The following is a 22,201-nucleotide window of genomic DNA, read 5'->3' on the forward strand; positions in this document are numbered from 1 at the left end:
TGCCATGATCACCTAGATTCCTAGCTGCTGGTGGTACTGTCATAAATCTGTGACCAAGAGACTGGCTCAGTGGGTGGGCCAAACAGCAATGTTGGTGGGCCCTGGTATGATGCTTTGGGCCTGGCAGCTGCTTGAGCATGGGTAAGCAAACTAAGGCCCGGGGGCCCGGATCTGGCCCAATTGCCTTCTAAATCCGGCCCGTGGACAGTCCTGGAATCAGTGTGTTTTCACATGAGTAGAATGTGGCCTTTTATTTAAAATGCATCTCTGGGTTATTTGTGGGGCATAGGAATTCGTCCCCCCCCCTTCAGAATATAGTCTGGTCCCCCACAAGATCTGAGGAACCGTGGACTGGCCCCCTGCTGAAAAAGTTTCCTGACTCCTGTGCTGCTTTGAGGATGCTGGGTGCTGCTTCTGGCCCTGGTCCTGAACAGTGGGATTCACCCTGATGCAGCCTTGAGCCACTGTATGTGCCTCTTAACTTGTCTGATTCCCCCCATGCCCAGACTGAGAGGAGTAAAAGAGACAACCTATATCATTAAGAATCACCTGCTGGCCCTGGCATTTGGAAGGCTTTTCAGGATGCCTTGCCTGTTGTGTGCCTGGGCTTGAGCCCACCTCCATCTGTGGAACTATTTCCCCCCTTTAACCCTGGAGACAGGCCTGTGGGGACAGGTGAGAGAGACAGCAAAAGGCCCCGGAGGGGGACAACGTCATTATATCTGCAGCACCTCTTCTCTTGGTATAATTTTTCATTGCATTTCTACCCCCTTCTTTATTAGGAGAACACAGGGGACAACGTGCATAGGATATCTTTTTCTCACAACAGTTCCTGTGGGATAAAATAGTCAAGGCTTCCCTAACCTGATGCCCTTTAGATGCCCCCCAGAACTGCAACTCCCATAATTACTGTCCATTGACCATACAGGCTGTGATTGATGGGAGTTGTAGTCCAATAACTTTTGGAGGGCACCAGATTGGTGGGAAGACGCAGATCTGGTATCTGAGATTCAGGGTGGGTTGAGGATTTATACTTGAATTTATTGCAACCAAAATCCACTCTCTTAGCCACTGCAGCTCACTGACTTGGGACCGATAGTGGTGACAGAAAACTAATAGGGGTACTGAGGATCAGGAGGCTCTGGGGGTTGGTGTGCAAAAGATACGTTGAGGCAGATGGGATATTTTAGAGAGGCTTGCTGAGCGCAAGGAATAATGTGACTGTTTATCTCTCTCTCTGTGTGTGTGTACAGAGCACATCCCTGCTGAGCTACGCGAACCCTTCTATACAGACCAGTATGAACAGGAGCACATGAAGCCTCCTCTCATCCGCTTGTTGCATTCGTCTGATATCTACTGCCGTGCCTGGCGCCGGGCCCTGCCATCGGGTGCTGATGGCGCCCCTTCCCCCAAGGACAATGCTGCCTTGCTCCAGCTTCTGGCCCATCGTGGCTTGGTGCCCACCTTCCAAGACAAGCCCATCAAGGAGACAGATCTGCACCACAAACCAATCAGACTGGTAAGTCCACAAGCTTGGCATCTTCCCAGGGGTAAACATTTTGACTTGGTGCTCTTGCAGAAGGAGGGGGGGTGTGCTGTTTGTTCAAACTGGAGTGGGTGTTGGTGTTGGTTGCTGGAGAGTGGAAAGAAATTAATTGCCCTCCAACTCTCAGCTGAAACCAGGAGCAGAGATGGGGAGCTCAGTTAGTGCCTTTCCAAGAATGAACGTGGTAGGATTGTTCCTTAGAAGAAACAAGGGATTTAGAAATTTCAGTGGGGCGCTACGATGCAGGGGTGGCTAACTTGCGGTTCTTCAGTTGTTGTTGGCCTCCATCTCACATTGGCCCCTGCTAGCATGTCCAGCAGTCAGGGGTGATGGGAGCTGGGAGTCCGGCAAGATGTGGACAATTGCAGGCTGTGCTGATGTGAGTTGGAGGACCTGCTCTTGAGGATTCAGGAGCAGAGCTAAGTTCATCATGTTCGGTTTCCCCACTGTACTGCAACAGTGTGGTGGGAGATACCCACAACTTGCACACATTTAACTTGTGTGCATTCAGCTTTATGCACTTGGCAAAAAATTAAAAAAAGAGGTGAAAAGGGAGCAGACGTCCAGGAAAAAATGCTTTGGCAATCCCACCCACCATTGTACCCACGGTGTTTTGACGATACACGATTTTGGCTTTGGGCATGATCCCCGGAATGTAACTCCCACGCAAGCATTAAAAATTAGTCTGAAGCATGAATTTAGTAGTTTTGAAATGTGGTTGGCTCAAATGGGTGCTGTCATCTCCTAGATATATATATGCCTGGAGCTCTGTGATCTGGTGATCACGATGACAGTAGCACAGGCTTCACTAGCTCTGGTGTTTTCCAGGTGTTTGGGACCACCATTCCCCATCAGCGACTGTGCTGGCTGGGCCTGGTGGGAGTTGTGGTCCACAGCATCTGGAAGTCACCAGGATGGCGAAGGCAGCATTAGTGGCTGGGCGCCAGTGGCGTAGCGTGGGGGGTGCAGGGGGGGCCGGCCGCACCGGGCGCAACATCTGGGGGTTAGGGAAATCCACGGGTTAGGGGGCGCAAATCCACGGGTTAGGGGGCGCAAATCCATGGGTTAGGGGGCGCAAATTACTTGCCTTGCCCCGGGTGCTGATAACCCACGCTACGCCACTGCTGGGCACTGCTGCACAGAGGCTGTTCTGGGCATATGTTTGATGTAACTGATGGTTTGGGGAAGAGGGCTGTGGAGAAAAAGATTTTCTGTGAAAGGATCTTCCTCCCACCAGCCCAAAGGCAGGCTCTGAATTGTGGGGAGGACGCTCGCTGCTCCTTTTGACGTCCTTGTGTAAATGCTGCTCTCCCCAGCGCTGTCCTGTCCTGTGCAGTGGCATGGTGGAGGCCCTGAGGGTGACAGACAAATCCCCAAAACTCCTTCCCTCCTCCCTCCCTCCTTGCCTGCCTCTGTTAATACAAGAAGCGTCTTCTGTGGCGCCACAGCTTCAGGGTGGAGCCTTTACAAGCTTAGATCCCAGCCACCCCGTGGGAACCCCTTCCCTCATCTCTCTCTGGGTGGGGAGGGCTGAGGTGTGGCTAAAGACACCACAGGAGAAGTTTCTTTCTACCCCACCACCCCAAGGTCTTTTGACTCTCCCTCTTGGGAAGCTGAAGCCTCCTGTTGCTCCCTTCGAAGCCCCGTTGGTTTTTAAAGTGCTGATATTATCAAGGAGAAAAGGTGGGCCACAGTGCACTAAGGGTTAGATGGCCAGCATTAGGAACATCTGCCTCTCATGCCAGATGAGGCCACTAGTCCCTGCAGCTGAGTGTTGTTTACACTGACTGGTAGCAGCACTCCAAAGGTTCTTCCTTCCCTGGAGACTCCCAAGGATTGAACCAGGGACCCTCTGCTGGCAAAGGAAGTTATTTACTGTTGGTCTAAGGCCTGGCATGCACAAACATCTGTACACATGTGGGAAGGAAGGTCCTCTGTACAAGCGGCTAGTCCTTTTTCACTTGTACACAAGCACATGGTAATTCAGGTTTCCTTTAACTAGGGTTGGACCTTAGTGGTTTGTAGTATAGCAAATCCTAAGAAGGAGGGAGAACAGGATAATATCCTAGAATGAAGGGTGCTTTCTTTTTCTTTCTTTTTGTTCTGGTTTACTGTTGCAGGGGCAAAACAGGGGCCTGGCTTTGTGTGTCCCCTTTTAGAAGCACCTATAACTAGCCGGCTCGGAGTGAGTGTGAGGTTGAGCAATAGTAAGTGAACTTGGGGAAACTTATCTGCAATAGCTGACAACTCCACATCCTATCTCCCTTTCCAGTTTATCTATTTTCAGGAAGGGCTGTTGTGAGGAGGGGATGTGGTTGGGAAACACTGCGGGTGTTTCCCTCTCCCCTCTGCAAGAAAACAGATGGGAAAAAGAGAGCCGTGAAGGGTGGGAACCATACACTTATTTAGGTGTGAAAGGCAAGAAGTGTGTGAGAAGAGAGAGGGGGGTTCAGAAGGAGGCTGAGGTTGGAGTCTGTCCCTCACACCGAAGCCCACCCTACTGTGTATGAGGGTTTTTAAAAATGAAAATTGTTGAGGTGTTGATATGAGAATTCCAAATGGATACACTGGCAACAAAGGAGGTGGCAAAAGAAAGAAAACTCAGTTAAAAGGCTAGGATACCAAGGAAAGAGTGGAAGGGAAGTAAAAGTAAATATATATAGGATTTAAACAGCTTGGAGGAGTGTGTGTGTGTGTGTGTGTGTGTGTGTGTGTATATATATATATATATGACACTATTATTAGTACATGTTTTTCTTTTCTATTGTGCATGAATGTAACAGAGTATGTATGTGTTGATGGCGAAAACAGAAAAGCAAATAAAAAATATTTTTTGGGGTGGGGGGAGTTTGCTTTTGCGGTGGAGCAGAGGAAGACCTGGAATATGGGGGAAAGCAACACAAAGCAAGCGCTAGGAAGGATGTACAAATTGTTAAAGCCCAGAAAGGGGGCTTGGGGATTTCTGCTTTCTGCTCCCTGGGCCCAGCAATTATCATTCTTCCGCCTGGTGCTTGTGTAATGGGAGGGGGAGGCGGGGAGGGGGAATCCCCGCTGCTGGTGCGGCTCTGCCGGCAGGTGCCTGGTGGGATTGCTCCGCGCTGAGCGGGTATCTCTGATTGCTATTAATTTTGCTCTGGTGATTCTGTCAAGGCCGGGAGGAGAGGCGAGAGCGCCAGCTAGCTGGAGGGAGGGGTGTCCTCTATCTCCCTTGCTCCCAGCTGTGTGCTGGGGAAATGGTGCCCATGGAAGCAATTGGAAAGGGAAGGTTTAATTTTGCACAGGGTTGAGGGTGAGGAGAATGATGGAGACTCTTGATTTTGATCCGGGCATTTGGAGCCCCTCCCAAGGAAAGTGTAGGTTGCGCGCCACATGGGGGCAAGATGTTTAGAGAGAGCACAGCTAGGCTGCCGCCACACCCTGAACTCCAAGAGTATGGGAGAGCAAAGCAGCGGATTAGTTGCTCTGTGGAGGGAGCTGGTGGTGGCAGCCATGTTGGCTTTCTGCCAGCAATGATATTGGAAAGCAGACATCAGAGCCAGAGCCGAGCAGTGTGGCTATTATCCGACTCCCCTGGCCTTGTCTGACACGGCCTCAGTGTATTTATCCCACAAAGGCCTTATTGAGGCCCAAGCAGCTAGAGGGAGTGTAGCTGTGTCTGTTTTGGGCCTTGTCTTTGAAGGAGGGGAAGAAGAAACCAGGGGAACAGGGTTTTTTAGCCAGAGGTCCCCCGTCCTGAGGTGTGCTAGGTGTGGCCCCAGCTCTGAAGGGGAATGAGAGGCTTGTTCTCAGGCTTCTCCCTTCAGGCTTGGCACATCCCTTATTCTGCATTATTCTCTCTCTGTCTCCCAAGTACGAGGGCCCCATTAACACCCAAGCTTGATTCACTGTCGAGTCAACAGCTTTTCCCTCTGCTGCAGTTCCCGCTCTGCTGGTGCAGAAAATCAGGCTGCCAGGAAGGGCTGGGTGTGGTGCACCTAGAGGCCTGCATCTGGCCTGCTTGTTGCCTTTTGCTTGCAAGGACCCAGTTGCAGTTGGGCACTCAGTGAACTCACATTTTGATACTCCTGCTCTTCTTCCTTTGAACCCACCTCCTCACAAAAAAACCCCATTCCTGGATCAGGCTAGAGCTGTAGTCATTTGAATAACCAAACAGACATGCAGTGTTTGTGTGACTACATAACCCATTCTTAAAATGTTTGCCATGGTAGCAGTAAAGTTTTATTTGACGGTAGCCATGACAAAACTCAGGTCCTAGGATCTGCGTTAAAGATGGGTGGGAGCTTTCATTGCATTTTACAGTTGTGGTCTGACTTTCCATAACTTGTTCAGGCAGGGGTTTCAGTAAAAACTTTGCACAGGGTGCACCAGTTTGGCCAGAACCGAGTAGCAAAGTTTGTCCCTTTTTGAATGCTGATCCCATACCTGCATGTAGAGAATGAGCATGTCAGGGAGAAGAGTTCAGTTTAGTCCAGGAGCAGAGAACCTTTAGTCCTCCAAGTGATGTTGGTCTTTAACTCCCATCAGACCCAACTAGGATGGCCAGTGGTCAGGGATAATGGGAGTTGTAGTCCAGCAACATCTCTGGAAGGCCACGCATTGGCTACCTTTGGTCTAGTTTCATTAGTTCAACATTTTATTTTCTTGGTGAAAAGGCTTCAGACTTGCAATTCCTTCTGTGCAGCCTGAAGAGGTACAGTCCAGAGAAACCTTCATCACTTGAATTTAGCTGATTGTATAAACTGTCCATCCTCATATCGTTGTGAGGCAAGCCTTGAGCAGTATTCAGCTGTCCTGTTGGCACAAGGATTTCCACTTGGGCAACTGGGCTTCCACCACTACCACCTTTGCCTTGCATGTGCCATGCACCCTCCCTAAATCTACTCCAGAGGATTGGAGAAACCCCTGGAACAGCTTTGCAGGGGGAGGAGAGGGGAAGAACATTCCGTTGCACAAGCAAAAATCCCCGTGCTGATGGAACATTCACTTTATGCTGCGTTGGATATTCCCCTCCCCCCTTGACTCAGCAGAGACTTCACTTTTTTCCATTTCTTGTTAGCAGATCACTGCTGGCAGAAAATCTTCTAGTGCTGCTTCTGCCATGGGGGTGAGGTTGTAAGAGGGAGAGTTCCCTGTCACATTTTCTGTTCAGGAGCTTAACAGACAAAAGTACCATTATTCAGGGCCTGGGACCTTCCTTCATATTTCCATAGGAAGTGGCTCAAGTTTATCCCACCTGCTTAAACCTCTTGGCTAGAAGGATTTCAGCTTTGCTTGGAGAGACCACAGGCAATTTTGGGTCTTCCCGTCTAATGTTCTACCTGCTGCTTCTCTCCCCATGTCTGTACATCACAACTGAGAAATGTGACCTTTGTCAACCACCGCAAGTCCACTGTGGACTGCAAATGGGTCCTATCAAGAAAGATCCTGTCTTCCATCTCCCCCTGCCACTTTAGAATATCAGAAGGCAGCTGGCATTGTTGCTAGGGTCTTCGCAGAGATAATTGGCTTGTAGGCTATCCTATTAGACCTGCCCAGAAGCAGAAGAGGCTGTTGCTCCTGGACCCATAGTTCCTGGGTTTGGGGCACTGAGAGATCTTGCATGCAGAATTTGGAGGGAAACATGGGGGCAGGCAGACTGCATGCATGATGACGATGCTGGTAATAAAGCCCAATATCTGTACCAAGCACATGTTCCCTTTGCCCCCAGGCTGCTCTCATCCAGGTTCTCCTTAACAGCATTAAAAGCTTAAGGCAACTAATCTGCTCTCCTGTGGTGTAAGACTGGGACTGAGCTTGCTCAGTCGGGCACAGCAAGGGGGATTCTCATGTTACCATGATCTGGCCCAAGACTCCAGTCCTTGTAGTGGGGTGGGACAGCTGAAAATAATGCCAATATATTTCACATCTGGCAACCAACCTTTTGGCTTCAGATAGTACATGGGTAGAGGAGGCTAAAAAGCCCAGGACACAAATTTGCACAGCCCTCTAGCAACTATGGTGGCTCATTTACCAGAAGTAATGTATTTAGCATTAACTCTGAAAGTGTATACTAGATTCTGACGAAACTAAGCCCCCTAGAGCAAAATATACACCAGGAAGCTTAGTTTGGTCAGAATCGAGTATGCACTTCCAGAGTAAATACATCTACGTGCTGCCAGCCTGCATCTGCTGGTAACTCCATTCATTCTGCTTATTCACCCCAGCCAAGACGCTGTCCTTCCAGCATGCCCCCGACAATCTGTGTGCTTTATTACACTGGAGAAAGCAGCTTATGCCATGGAGGGCTAGCCTGTTGCCCTGTGATAGGAGAGCAGAACATACCTTATTTTTTGCTCTATAAGACTCACTTTTTCCCTCCTAAAAAGTAAGGGGAAATGTGTGCGTGTCTTATGGAGCGAATGCAGGCTGCGCAGCTATCCCAGAAGCCAGAACAGCAAGAGGGATTGCTGCTTTCACTGCGCAGCGATCCCTCTTGCTGTTCTGGCTTCTGAGATTCAGAATATATTTTTTCTTGTTTTCCTCCTCCAAAATCTAGGTGCGTCTTGTGGTCTGGTGCATCTTATAGAGCGAAAAATACAGTAGTTGATCTGTGTCTCTGAACTTTAGGAAGCAGGGAGAAAAGTAAACTGAACTTGGCAATTCATCCTGAGGAATGGTGGAGCTTGCTTGCACCTGTCCCAGCATCAATGGGAAGATAGTTCTCCCTTTTCCTGTGTAATCTCACACCTAAGGGTGGCACCAACTATGTGCCTGGCTCCATTTGTGGGGTAAGGATACCCTCGTGGCTGAACACAGGTTGCCTAACTTGCCTCTCTCTTCCTTGCCACACGTACAGGGTGCGCACCTGGCACTGATTGACTCACTGATGACAGCGTTTGCGTTGGAAGCCACCAGCTCACTCAGTGTTACACCAGGCACTGATCTGGCAGCCATCTCCTGGGACCAGAAACTTCTGCACTGGATAGACATGGTACCTTATTTATTTATCTATCAATCAGTCAATCAATCAATCAATCAATCAGCTATTCTTGGTATTTGTGCTTCCTCCAGATTACTTAGGTGGGCATAGAGAGAGTTAATGTCCCACTTTATTCACACAGCAAGTTTTTTTGATTCTCTACTCCAGGAACCTTTACTCCTCTAGAGGTCAACTACAATTCCCATCAACCCCTGCAAGGATAGCCAGTGGCCAGTGATGGTTGTAGTTGTAGTTCAGAAATATCTGGAGGGCCAGAGGTTCTCCACATCTGCACTAGTCCATGCCCAGCTGCACTGTCCAACCTCTGACATGGAAAATGTGAGGTTGGAGTAAAATGGTTTGGATGGATTACTTAAAATTTGTGAGCCCTTTGGGGACATAGATTTATCCTACTAAAAATTGCTATAAAATCTCACCTGGAGCCCAAAGGATAAACATAGTTTTTTCATTGGTTTTGAATATGACCTCATAGAAACTTGGGATAAAATATTAAATAAAAGGGGCAGTTCCTTGATTCTGTTCCGGCCCGTTTCATTCTATCACCAATTTGCTGCTGTTGTGAAGGGGTGCTGGGCTTAATTTGTGTACATTTAAGCTCAAGTGGAGTTGCATTTCATTGCCCTTTCCTCTCCAACAAAAGTTTTTTTACACCCACATGCCAATGGGGGATTAACTTCATGCATCTGATAAAGGGATCTCTAATCCATGAAAGTTTATCCCTGTAACACATTTGTCATCTTTAATAAGGTGCCACAAGTCATTTATCTCTCTTTTTGGCCTGGACTCAGGAAGGCAGTCATGTTTTTGGAGACACGTATAACATGACCTGTTTGGGAAGGAGAGGAGAATAGCAGGGGAGGGACCTTCAGCACCTTAAATTGGTCTGTGGGTGGGATGTGCAGGGATTGGTAAGGTGTGTGTGCCTCTTCCCAATACATTTTTAAAAAATATCTTTTATTTAAATAAGTTTGACTTTTATTGTATCCTGTGCTGAAAAAAAAATCAATAAAAATACAGTCATACCTTGGTTTTGGAACAGCTTACTGTATTTTCCCGTGTATTGGATGAGGTTTTTTGACACAAAAATCATGTCAAAGGTCGTCCAATACATGGATAGTGGCATGGGGGGAGATGCCGCTGGAAGTGCCGCGATCTGGAAGTGCTGGGTGGCGGCACGCAGCTTCTCCCGATGCTGCTGCCTACAGGGAACGATCTGGGGGCACTGGCTGGTGGCACACAGCTTCCCCTGATGCCGCTGCACATGGGAAACACTCCTTGGATCGTTTCCTGCGCGCACAGCAGCATCAGGGGAAGGTGCCCTCTGGCCAACCTGCTGGCTGGTTAGAGCACAACTTCCCTCGATGCTGATGCGTGAGGGAAACACTCCCTACCTGTGTGCGGGAAATGATCTAGGGAGTGTTTCCTGCCCACAGCTGCATGGGGGGAGAGGCTCAACAACTTTGAGCCATCTCCCCTCATTTTCTTAAAATTAAGTCCCCCAATATAGGGGGGAGGGTCTTATACATGGGGGCGTCTAATAGACAGAAATGTATGTTAGTTCCCAAATGCCGCAAACCCAGAAATGCCTGTTCCGGTTTGCAAACTATTTTTGGAAGCTGAACACCCAACGGGGCTTCCGATTGGCTGCAGGAAGACAATCAGAAGCCACGCTTTGGTTTTTGAATGTTTTGGAAGTTGAACGGACTTCTGGAATGGATTCTGCTCGACTTCCAAGGTATGACTGTATTTATAAAAAGCAAAACAAAAGACAACAACGGCATGCTCCTTGCTTCCTCCCTCCAGATCATCCACAAGATACAGCAAAGCAGCGAGCAGGAATGCACTCAGCGGGCTGCTCCAGGAACAGACGGCCAGACCCAGGCATCCAACAGCGGTCCCAAGGTGTGTTTGCCTGGCTCGTGCAGCTTCCTTCTGAATGGAGCAGGGAGGGAGTCTTGACTTGTGGTGTAGCTGGAGTGGGAGGGAGGGAGGCCATTTGTGGGCCCTGCCCCAGTAGCTAAAGCGTGGCGACGGAAGGGTGGCTTTATCCATGCCAGCTTTGTTCTGTGTACAAGCCACACCCTTTCCCTCCCGCTCTTTCCTTCAAAGATAGAATTCGCTTCCTCCCTTCTGACTGACTCCCCGCCCCCCAACTCTAGCTTATGTTTGGGAACTCCCTGCACCCCAAGGATTCCCTACCTCTCCCCCTTGTAGATCTGCTGCTTCGCCCTCCTCCTGTGAGGTGGCCTTTGTCTGCTTTGTCCTTGCTTTGTGGGCAACCAGAGATCCTTGACTTCTCCCCCAGAACCATTCTGTGGAGCTGGCTCACTGGCTCTGTTGGCCAGAGTGGTCGGACCATATTGAGGGGGGCGGAGGCGGGTTGCCTGCCTGAGAAGCTGCCCCGTTCATGTCCCCGATGGGCCCAACGACGAGGCCTCATCCCAGCCCAAGCTGCCCCTCCGGCTTTCTGTGCTGCGAGTGCGATACCGTCACGGTGTGTTATGTGACAGAGCTGTCTTTTTCTGCATCTTTTCCTCTGCTTCAGTGTCCCACAAGGTGGTACTGGAAACTGGTTCCTGTAAGTGGGTGGCTTTACTTATTATCTCCCTGCTGCTTTTGGCTCCTGTGCTGCATGCCAGGGGGACCCAGAGCAAAGGATGCTGGGGATTTAGGACCTTGGAGCAGAGATACCCGAGTGTGTGTGTGTGTGTGTGTGTGTGTGTTTTTCAGTGAGGGGACGACATTGCCCTGCTCCCTGTGGGATGGGCACCTGCCTGAACTTTGGGGAGACTTTGAGGGCAGAGGGGACCCTGTCCCGGGAGGAGGAGGAGGAGGAGGAGGCGTGTTCCCACATGAGACACCAGCTGCTGGGATGCTGGTATATCCCAGCATCCTTTGTTCTCATCTCCCTTCCCTCCGCAACCCGCTCCTGCTTTGCTCTCTCTTAGCTCCGCGTGTTGGGGCACATGAGGGTTGGGTTCTGGCGGTGGCGGTGGGTGCTTAACGGATCTCTTCTTCCTGCCCTGAATAACGCAACCTCCTTGGGGTTACAGGTGCCCTGGGGTCTAACGGACAGGCAAGAGGGACTGCCTCAGAGATCAACCGAGAAGCCCCGGTTTTCATTTGTGCAGAGGGGTTAAGAGACAGCCAGAGCAGGGCAGCTCATGCCTGGAGCTGCCAAGTAGGAACAGCATGCTAGTTACACGACATTCCTTTATTCCCCCCTTCTGTGTTGCCTTCTGTCCCCCTCTCCCCCCCCCCCGCCATTTGCTTGCTGCCCAGCTGTACTCAGTGCAGCTGTACTCAGTGCGTTTAGTGTTCAGGAGTGTGGGGTGCTCCGGAAGGGAGAGAGGGCTCTCTTGGGAGCCCCAGGTGCATGCTGGGGAGGCTTTAATCACCCCAGGCAGAAAGCTAGGCCTTGGCTAGGCCTTCCCTGCAACCCCCTACCCCTACCCTGTTCCCCAGCCTTGCAAGGCAGCAGCAGCAGCCCTTTCCTCCTCTCTCCTCCCTCCTTGCGGGTGCATTGATCAGGCTCTCTCTTTTCTTTGCTATTGCATCCAGCATGCCATCGCTTTTTGTTTGAAGGAGTCGGGGAATAAGCCTCCTGTGGTAATGTATCCGTCGGCGCGTGCCTCCCACCGCCCGCCTGCACCACCTTGCCATCCACCCGGGTTGCTGTTTTCTAGGACTTTGGGCCGTTCCTGCTGCAATGGGCCTGGGCCGCCTTTCTCCCCTGCCCCACAAGCTGCCAACTTTCCTGGGGCTTGGAGAGGCGAGCTTTCCTCTCCGCTGTGGACATTTTCCAGGGTCCTCCTCCCTCCACATTCAGAGCAACAAACAGCCTACAAGAGACCTGCCATTTGCCCTCAGTTCTTGGGAGTTCGCCTCATCTCATTGCTCACCCTCCAAACACAATCAGCCCCTTGCCTTTCCAGAGCCTGCAGAAATCCGGGGTTGCATTTCTTGTTTTTGTTAGACACTCTGGCTTTTCTTCTATTTTAGGACGTTTAGTGTGGTGGCGTCCACCAACTTTTCTCTCTAGAGCTGTAAGGTGTCAGGATGGGAAAGATGTGGGTGCAGCCAACAGCACAAACCCTCTCATTACCACCACTGTCCACCAAAACTCCTGCTGTGTCAAGAGTTGACCTGTTTTGGCCTCTGGGGCCAGGTGACCACCTCCTCCCTTGGTTCCTTTGGTCTCTTCTCCTGGGCTGGCTGGTGGTGGGTGGGGGGGAAGGCTTGCTCCATTAATTCCTGGCTTCAGCAGTGGTGGAGGAAGGGGTAGAGCATCTGTCAAGCTGGTCTCCAGAGCTTGCTGTCTACGGCCAACTCTTTCCCGCCCCCAGGGACATGGCCCTTTCCCTCTGAAACCTCCCTCCAGCTCATTGCAGCAGGAATGGAGGTGCCCCATTTGCCTCTCTCTTTTTTTTCTCCTCACCCTTTTTTATTTTTTGCTGGCCTGCTGGGTGTCTGTGCCTGTTTGTCTGTGCACCCCTTCCCCCCTCCCTTTGCCCTGTGCAATGTCTGCGCACGGCCTGCCCTGCTCTGTGTGTGTCTCTGGTGTGGGGGCTGCCTTTTGTTGTCTTGTCTGCTGTGTCCTGGGGTGAGGACAAGCATGTTTCCTTGGAGTGGGAAATGCAGTTATTTAGCAGGACTGACTTGCTGGCTCCTCTGTCTTCTCTCCTGCCCAGGGCAGATCCCCTCCCCCAATTTAGCATCCCCCCACAGCCATTGTGGCGCTGCAGCCCACTGGGCCTAGCACTAGGCCAGAACCTCCCCTTGGAACATTTGTGTGGTGGGGAGAGTGAGGGGAGCTGGCAGCTGGTCCTTGGGGTCACTCAGAGCTGCTACAGAAGGGAGAGCGTCTCCTTTTCTCCTCCTATGCTGGCTGCTTCCTCTCCACTTCCCTCCTGCTTTTCTCCTCCTTGGCTGACACAGAGGGACCTGTGCCTTCGAGGGACTCGCTTGCACCCCCCCACCCCCGCTTTATATCCTTTGCCTCCCTCCCAGCATGCACTTTGCTCTTGGTATTGGGGCAGGGTGGGGGAACTGCCATATTTTGTGCACACACATTCTTGGGGTGGGAAAGAGGGAGTTAATCTTGGCTGGTTCTTCCCTCCCTGGGTATTCCCAGGAAGAATTTCATGAGGGTCTCCTGCATGGTGGTGAAGTTGAGGGTGGGATGGAGGAGCTTGGGGTGTGAGGCCCTGGACCGAGAGGAGGCAGGGGGTGCATTCTTCAGGCTTTTTCCAGTGTCCCTCATGTGGGGACCGGCTCCTTCCGTCGCTGTGTTGACTTCCTCCTGTGTTTCTGCCCTGCACAGATCCGCTATCGGAAGGACAAGGCGCTGCCCAAGCAGACTCCCTGCTTCCCTGCCATCACTGGCATGAAGGACCTGGCCAGCGGGGGCGCCATTGCTGCCACCATCCACTACTACTGCCCCCAGATTGTGCGCCTCGAGGGTGAGTCGGTGCTCTGGGTCCTGGGTGGAGGGATGGGACGGCTGCTCAGAGCTTGCAGCCATTGTGTGCACATCGCTTCCACTCGCACATGTGCTTGTGCACACGCATGCACCCCGCACGCTGATGGCTATTGTGTGCTTCCCTTGCCCGGTAGATGTGTGCCTGAAGGAGACCATGTCGGTGGCAGACAGCCTGTACAACTTGCAGCTGATCCAGGGCTTCTCTGCGGACTATTTGGGTGGCTCCTGCTTCCTCTCCTTGGAGGACCTGCTGTACATGCCGCCTATGCTGAGGGTGAGTGCTGGGACTGGGCAGGAGGTGGGGCAGTCCTCCAGCCCCTCTGTACCTCTAGAGATGAAAACATGGCTGTCCTGGCTGCAGTAAGGGAAGCCCTGCAGAGCTTCGGGGGCAGAGGAGCTGCTTGGAAGGAGCCCTGGCAAGGCAGAAGGAAGCCTTGCTCCGTTCCCTGTGTGGCTGCTCATATGGAGCAAGTGGGGATTAGTGTTTGGTCTGAGCGTCCAGCCTGCCTTGGCCCTAATGAGTCTTGGCTGGGGCCTCCGGCTGCACTAATTGGAGGCTGATCGTGCAAGAACAATGAGGCCCTTCTGCAGTGGGTGGCAGGGCAGTGCTGGGGGCGGGGATTGCGGTGGGTCGGGAGAGAGACGTTTTAGGCACCAGGAAGAGTTCTTCTCAGGAGTGCTACCTGCAGATGGAGATGGTGGAGCAGAGACTAGGTCCTCTCCTCCCCCTTGTTCTCTGGACCCAACTCTGGCTAAGTGAGAGGAATGAAGGCTGCTTCCTCCACAGACTATTTGGCTAACTCATTGCCTTTCGTCCCCAGATAAACGTTGGGGTGTTCCTGGCAGAGTTGTTCCTGTGCTTTGAGGTGCTTAAGCCTGACTTTGTGCACCCAAAGGAGCTGCCTGGACTTCAAGGTAAGAAGGTGGCAGGTGTGCTTGTATGTCTGTGGCACCCAGGAAGCTGCCCAGGTTCACGGGCTCGCACTGCTTCGGTTTGCTCCTTGTTGCGTGTAAACTGCCTGCTCGTGGCTCCCTGGGGTTTTCCCTGACCTACCTGAAGATGCTAAGGATGCTGGAGTCTAAGGTATGGCTTCCCTCATCCTCCATACCTTAGTGGTAGCAGTTGGCTTGAGGAGCAACTAACCCAGGATAGCCGTGAGGCAGTCCATTCCCAGCCTGCAGAGCTGTGCTGTTTTTGGTGTGTAGTATTACAAGATATTTGTCGGTACATTCATCATGGGCAGACCCTTTATTTGGTATACCATGTGCTGATAATTTCCATTGTGCTGAGCAGGCAGAAAAACCCAAACTACCTCCCCCAACTCCTGAATAACTTAACACCCACCCCCAATTAATAATTGTAGCATATATGGCAAAAAATTTTTTTGTATACTTGTGAACGTGAGAATTATGATTTTTGAAGTATATGGAATGCTGGTGGGATAATTAGAGTAGAGGAGGGAGCAGTCGACATGGGGAGAGAAAGGAAGAAGTGCAGAACATCTTAATTGCAGCTGTGTCTAATTGTTTCTGAAGACATTATTACTAGTTGCATGCTTTCCAGACATTTTGCAAATCTGGGGCCCATGCGCCTGCTTTTTCTTAATTTTGAAAACGAAAAGCTTCTCTTAAAGCTTTTGGAAATTTGTCTTCCACAAGTTATCTGTTACAGTTCGTACAATATTTTGAACTAGATAATTGGCGATCAGGTCCTCCCTTCCTTTTAACGGGGAGATGGAAAGAGGGTATAGCATATGCCTCCCATATTACGTGGTATAAACCAAAGGTGACTGGTCTGTTTGTTTCACACCTTATAGTCACTTTGATCTGATTAATTGAACAAATATATTCTGTCTGTGGAGCATCAATGCATCCTGTTGCAGGATTTAAATTGTGCTCGCCTTGGCTTTACCTTGACCAGCGTTCACGGTTTTTCCAAATACTTGTTAAAACCTTGGCCCTTCCTGGAAACTTTGCATTTTGATGTTGCGAATGCTTTTCTGGTCTTCCTGGAAGAAAAGATACCTTTAATTCTGTACATCATGTGGTAAATTGCATGCCTGGAAAATAAAGAAAAGTAAAGGCTGCGCTATAAAGCCTGTCTGTGCACACAGGTATCTGATAGCAGCCTATCACTGTCACACTTCCCCCCGCCGCCCTAAATCAGTTGTCCCACTGAGTAAGTAAGTGGAGCAGAGGCATGGGCTGCTGGGAGCTGGCATGCTCTAGCCCTGGAACAATGGCCTCCTGTGTGAGCCGAGATGGGAGCAGGTTCCTCTCCTGCCCTTTGGTACATGTGGTTGGCATTCCCACCCTTTCCTGACCTTCTAGTGACTTAATCCTCAGCGTGAGCTCTCTGCTCCCTTCCCCTCTCGGCTTGTTCAGTAAAGTGGCTGTTCTCTTCCAGATTCCCCTGGGCTGAATGACTCCCTGACGCCCAACAGTGGGAACAACAGCAGGTAAGGGAGCCTCTGCTACTCTCACCACCGCCACTTTGAGCCTGAAACCAGGCTTGCCCTCTCTTGCCCATGTTGGGAGTCAGATTTGGATGCTGTGCTTTGCAAGGAAGGTATCTGTGGGCTGCGCTCTCTGGTGTCTCATTCCAGAGCTAGGATTTTGTAAATGGATGATGATGTAGGAGCATGAGAAATTGCCTTATGCTGAACCAGACCCCATTGACCCATCTCTCTCAATGTTGTCTACACCAGGGTTTCCCAAACTTGGGTCTCCAGCTGTTTTGGGACTACAACTCCCATCATCCCTAGCTATCAGAATCTGGTCAGGAATGATGGGAACTGTAGTTTCAGACAGGGAGCCTCTCCCAGCCCTACCTAGAGATGCCAGGGATTGTCTTCTCCAGGGCACCAGTTCCCTACCTTTTCACCCACCAAGAGGACGGTCCCTGCATTCTGCCATGTCAGCTCCAGTTCCAGCTTATAAAACGAAGCTGCTTTAGCCTGAGTCTGTCTGGCAGCGTGGCTAGCCAGTCTCCCGTGTATGAATCAAAGCTGTTGGGAAGCCTTAGACGGGAGTCATGCCCAGACTGCTACCTGCAAGTCCACAAGCCATGATGTTGCTGGCGGAGGACTCCAGGCAAGGAGCCCGTCGCTCTGAAAATGTTGCTGGACTCCAAACAGCAACAACCAATATGGCTGCTGGTCAGGAATGATGGGAGTTGTACGCTGCTGGTGGCTTAACTGTGCCCTTCCCAGTAGTGCTCAAAAACTGTGAATCCCTTTAGGAATAGCTAAATACTGTCTCTTCAAAGGGGCAATGTTGCTATTGCAGCTGGCAGAGGTCTGGGAGAGTCCTTGAGGTCCTTCACGATTTCTGTGCTGTTGACATAAGAGTCCTTGCTTTCCTAAAAAAAACCTCCACTCAGCAACTTGCTCTTCAGATGTGTTAGTACTGTACTCCAAAGTGCCACAGCTTGACTTTCCCCCTCTCTGCTTGCCTAGGGGGCCTCTCCACATATTAATATTAGACAGTCTTTGGGGAAACGTGATCTGGAAGGAGCTATTCCTGCAATCAGGGTGGGGAGAGCTCCTTATGTTTTTTGTGGTGGCTCAGTGCCTCCTTATGTTTCAGGAGTCTTGGGCCTTCCTTTGCTCTGGGGAGAAAACTGCGTCCCTGGCACTGTCAGTGTGTGAGTCGGGTGCTCCCTTCCCCTGATCAGCTGTAGCTGCTGATCAGGGGAGTCTTCGTGGTTTACCTGGATTGAGTTGCACTGGTGGAGTAAAGGGGAGAGCACTCTTGGCCAGAGCAGCTGCTCTCCCTTTGCTCCAGGCCAGCAGAAATTGTAGTTCTTCTTGCAGGGCAGGTGGGTGGGTGGGGGTGTGACTGGGCAAGCTTCTGATCTTTAAGGTAGGCACAGCTTTCCTCCCATGTGCAAGTTATGGGAATGCCTTTAGGCAGCAAATTAAAGGAACTTGTTCCTGCAAGTCTGTTCACTTCATTTGCCAAACGAATGAGCGGAATCAACACTTAGCAGTGCCTACATGTTCCACGTATAATGTAATGCAGTGATTCTAGTGTTGTGCAAATTCCTTCTTGGGTTTCTATCACCCCTCCCCTTTAAAAAAACAAACGCAACAACCCACACTCAAAGGACTAGCTTTCAGCACCCAGTTTCCCTCTGCTGACTTCGCTTGTGTGAGTGCAGTCTGTGTTGGTGCTGCCAGAGGATTGTGGCTGGAGGCCTAACCAGTGTGCACCAGCATCTGCTTCTCTCTGTGTGACAACAAGTTTTGTAGCAATGTTCTTAATCTGATCTCATCTCTTATCCCCCCCAGTAGCTCCCCAGTTTTCAGCTTCCGCCACCCACTGCTGCCTGGAGGGCAGGCACAGTCTCCGCTCTGTGGTTCTTTAGGTAAGGTGCTGCTGCTTTGTCTAGTCTCTCCCACCCCCCACCAATACAAACCACATACAAGCTGTGGGGGAAGAAAAGGAGTCCTTCAGTTCTGTTGGGGGTAAAAGGTTAAGCAAAACACATGCAAGTCTCTTGGAGGTCCTTCTTAAGGCGTCATGATCATGACTGTCGGCATCCGCAGGGGCTTGTTTCTGTGGTTTCCAAAGCTCTTGGTCCTGGATAGCTGTTCAGCTTTACCCAGCAGCTGCTGCACATTTCTCAAGAGCAACAGAGCCATAGTATGCCTGCCTTAGATGGCACAATTTTAAGATGCTTTGGTAAAGGCGCAGTATGCTAGATTCATTGCATGAGCTCTGTTGAACCTCTTGTAAGGCAATAAGGGCTGCAACCCTGTGCAACCAGAGAGGGGAAAGCTCTTTCCTTCTGGATGCTTTGAATCTCCTAACTCCAATCAGGCCCAGCTGGCATGGCCCAAGGTCAAGGACGATGGGAGTTGTAGTCCAATTATATCTGGAGGGCTGCAGGTTCCTGGTTTACACCTGGAACACAGGGGAACTTTGTTTGTGAATAGGCATGCACAAAATTGTTCTGTGTAAACTGGCCTATCATGGGAAAAGATCATTCTGAGAAGGCAGGTTTTAATCTACATCTCACCTCAAGAGATGGCCCTAGACAGCCTGAGATATATCTGACGTCATCGGAGTTTGTGCTGCTGACGTCGTGCCCTCGTGGGCCTTTGGTTTCCTTTCAAACACATGCTTTGTGAAGGATCCTTGTCAAAGTAGAGCGGCTCTCCTTTTGTGTGCTTGCTTGCTCCTTATTTTGACATGGAGGATACTGTCCCCCAAGGACAGCCTGGGCCAACTTGGAGCCCTCCAGATGTTTTGGGTTGTCACTCCCATCAGCCAGAGCAAGCATGGACAATGGTCAGGGAGGGATGGGGGCTGGAGTCTGAAGCATCTGGCAGGCTGCTTGGATTCCTCCCACCCCTTGAGTTGAGGGCCTTGACTCCTGCCACCAAGTCTCTAGGACAACCCCACTGTATCTTCTTGTTCCTCTGCTTTCTTGTTCCTCTGATTTGGGTCCTTTTTGTGTCCTTAGGCTCCCTGCATCACTCCACATCCATGTCCCATGTTGAGGGTTTTGGTAAACCATGGAGCAAGAAGCAGCTCAGGTGAGGAGCACGGGGGGTGGATTTCACATGGCCAGAGGAGGGGACAACTTCCCAGACCTCTGCTTATCCACCGACTTGGGATACAGAGTTGTGAGAAGCAGTACCAGCAGGTTGTGAGTGGAAGGTGGGCTTGGAATGTCCCAGCTTGTCCGTCCTTCTTTTGCTCCTAATCTTATCGCTTTGCTCCGCTTCCCTAGCCACCCGTTGTCGCAGGCGGTCTCCTTCAGCATCCCCTTTGGCTTGGACAGCGATGTGGACATTGTGATGGGGAACCCGGTGGGCATGCTGCGCTCTGTCAGCTCAGACAGCCTGGCCCCTGCCCTCTATTCCTCCTTGCCTCGCTCCCCGCGCCCACGGTCCACTGACGTGGTTGAGGCCCCCAATGGCTTTGTGACAACACCGCTCCATGGGGCTGGACCCAAGGCCCAGGAGGGGCTGGCCCTGGAAAACGGGCTGAGCGACGGCTACCCTGACCTGCCTACCATCGAGGAGGCCCTGCAGATCATCCACAGCAGCGAGCGCCTGCTCCCTGAGGGAGCGCCCGATGGCTTTTACCTGCACTCTCCGGAGCCACCGAAAACTTCTGTGCCAGAAAAGGCACCCATAGCTACTGTTTACCGCTGCCACAATGGCCCCCCCAATGGGGCCGAGCCAGCCCAGGACGGCAGCCTAGACTCAGACGCAGAGGAGCCCACGCGGGCCCCTGGCGGCCCAGACGACTCCACCTCGTGCGTCAGTTCGCTGAGCTCGCAGCCCGACAGCACAGCTTCGTCTGCCTCTGGTGTGCGCATGACCAGCTTCGCGGAACGCAAGAAGAAGCTGGCGGCGACAGACAGCAAGTCCAGTGGGATCAGCTCCGAGGGCTCTGAAGTTGGGCCTGTCCCACCAGATGAGAGCCCCGCCCAGAGCCCCGCCCTCAGCTCAGAGATGAGCCAGCTGGGGGCGCGGCTGGAGGAGAAGCGCCGGGCCATTGAGGCTCAGAAGAAGCGCATTGAGGCCATCTTCACCCGGCACCGCCAGCGCCTGGGCAAGAGCGCCTTCCTGCAGCTACAGAAGGCCCCCGATGCCCAAGGCCAGTCGGAGGATGGCCGGCTCGCTCTCGAGGAGCGGCTTGCCCAGCTGGAGGCCGAGGAAGAGGCCGGAAGCCCTCGGGCCCGCCTAGACAACAAGCAGGTGACCTTTTCCCCGGAAATCACCAAGGGCGGAGCATTGGACGAGAACCTGGGCGACTACAACCGGGCGGTGGCCAAGCTGAACACTGCCCTGAGCTCCCTGCAGCTGGACATGCAGCGTCTGAGCGATCAACAGCAGCGCCTCCTGCTGGATAAGAAGCCTAGTGTGCAGGCCTGGGTGATCCCAGCCCCAAGGACCGGCCGTGAGGGGGCTCCTCCCCGCTCCTCCCTGGAGCTGTCCTCCCCATCGCCGTCGCCCTCCCCTTCCCGCAAGTCCCGCTCCCCTCAGCCCACCCCTAAGAAGTCTCCTGCCCCGGCTCCGCCCAAGAGCCCCCGGCACGCCCGGCCAGTGGAGCTGAAGTTGCCCCCCCTCACGCGGGTCCTGACACCTCCCCACAACGTGGACACCCTCCCGCACCTCCGCAAGTTTTCCCCCAGCCAGGTGCCCATGCAGACCCGCTCCTCCATCCATTTTGCCGAGGACGAGGAGCTGCCCGTCCCGGAGGCCCAGGGGAACTTGCGGCCTGTGGCCTCAGTGCCCCCTCAGGGGGGCAATGGCCGTGTCTCGGGGGATGGCACCAGTGACGTCTCCTCGCCCAGCGACCGGCGCAGCAGCCTGATTGAAATCCCCTTGTCCAGCCTGAAGGGGGAGGAGGAAGACGACGATGCAGATGGCGACGACTCGCTGGAGGGATCCATCACCGAGGCCCTGGACTCCGAGCCGGCCCGGGCTGGCATGGGCTTCTACTTCAAGGTAAGCGCTTTAAGCGGAGACTGCTAACACTCATGACTGGCATTCTGCACTTTCTATAGAAGAGCTTTTGGAGCATGGCCAAGAGGGAGCTGGGTATGGCTAGGCCTTTGGAGCCAGCCAGGGCTAGGCTGGGCTTCAGGTGGCTGTGCTGCTTCGCTCTTTCTTGGCTGGCTCAAGGTAACAGGAGTAGGCGGCCTGCAGTGGGACAGGGATTCCAAGGGGCCCCTTTTGACTGACAGGAGTGTATGCAGAATGTGCAGGTGGGGTTGCTCAAGCCAAGTGCTTGAACAAAGACACTGTGTGTGTGTGTGCAACTTAAAACGGACATCTCCTTTCTGAGATCCTTGTGGATCAGGGAAGATCTTTTTTCAGACGTGTTTTTCTACTGCGCCAGCTTAAATCACACCAGCTGCTGCTACTCTCTAGTGGCGATGCAGATCTCTGCAGCATCTTGGACTGGCCCAAAGATAGGACCATAAGCATGAGCTCTAGAAGCAGAGCTCAGCCTCAAATGAAGAGAGGATGGAGTGTGGATCATGGACAGAATGACCTCTGCCAGGTTGACTTGGGATTTGCAGTGGGAGTTTGAGGTTGCAGTTCCTGAGCTTTCTGCCAGTTTTGGACCTCATTCTGAGGCTCGATAATCCTGGGACCTCCAGGCATCAATAAATCACATGAAGTTTTTTCCTTCTCTCTATCACCTACCCTTGGGATTCTGATCCTAT

At 52.0% G+C, this 22,201-nt stretch overlaps 1 protein-coding gene across 5 annotated transcripts in view; it reads left to right on the plus strand.

Moving 5' to 3' along the window:
• The window catches only part of CAMSAP3 (calmodulin regulated spectrin associated protein family member 3), a 46,106-nt gene that overhangs the window by 17,825 nt on the left and 6,080 nt on the right, over positions 1–22,201 (plus strand). For 2 of the 5 annotated variants that reach the window (XM_079965897.1, XM_079965900.1), the window contains exons 2-13: positions 1,254–1,519; positions 8,382–8,516; positions 10,329–10,427; positions 11,071–11,103; positions 12,087–12,134; positions 13,849–13,987; positions 14,142–14,281; positions 14,829–14,922; positions 16,415–16,466; positions 18,303–18,376; positions 19,478–19,550; positions 19,748–21,476. In XM_079965897.1, coding sequence (XP_079822023.1) covers positions 1,254–1,519; positions 8,382–8,516; positions 10,329–10,427; positions 11,071–11,103; positions 12,087–12,134; positions 13,849–13,987; positions 14,142–14,281; positions 14,829–14,922; positions 16,415–16,466; positions 18,303–18,376; positions 19,478–19,550; positions 19,748–21,476 — 2,882 coding nt within the window. The remainder of the gene's footprint in view (positions 1–1,253; positions 1,520–8,381; positions 8,517–10,328; positions 10,428–11,070; positions 11,104–12,086; positions 12,135–13,848; positions 13,988–14,141; positions 14,282–14,828; positions 14,923–16,414; positions 16,467–18,302; positions 18,377–19,477; positions 19,551–19,747; positions 21,477–22,201) is intronic. The other 3 variants (XM_079965899.1, XM_079965898.1, XM_079965901.1) reach the window with 3 other exon arrangements.

This window comes from Podarcis cretensis (genome assembly GCF_951804945.1).
Source record: "Podarcis cretensis genome assembly, chromosome: 2".
In the NCBI taxonomy this organism is placed as follows: Eukaryota; Metazoa; Chordata; class Lepidosauria; order Squamata; family Lacertidae; genus Podarcis; species Podarcis cretensis.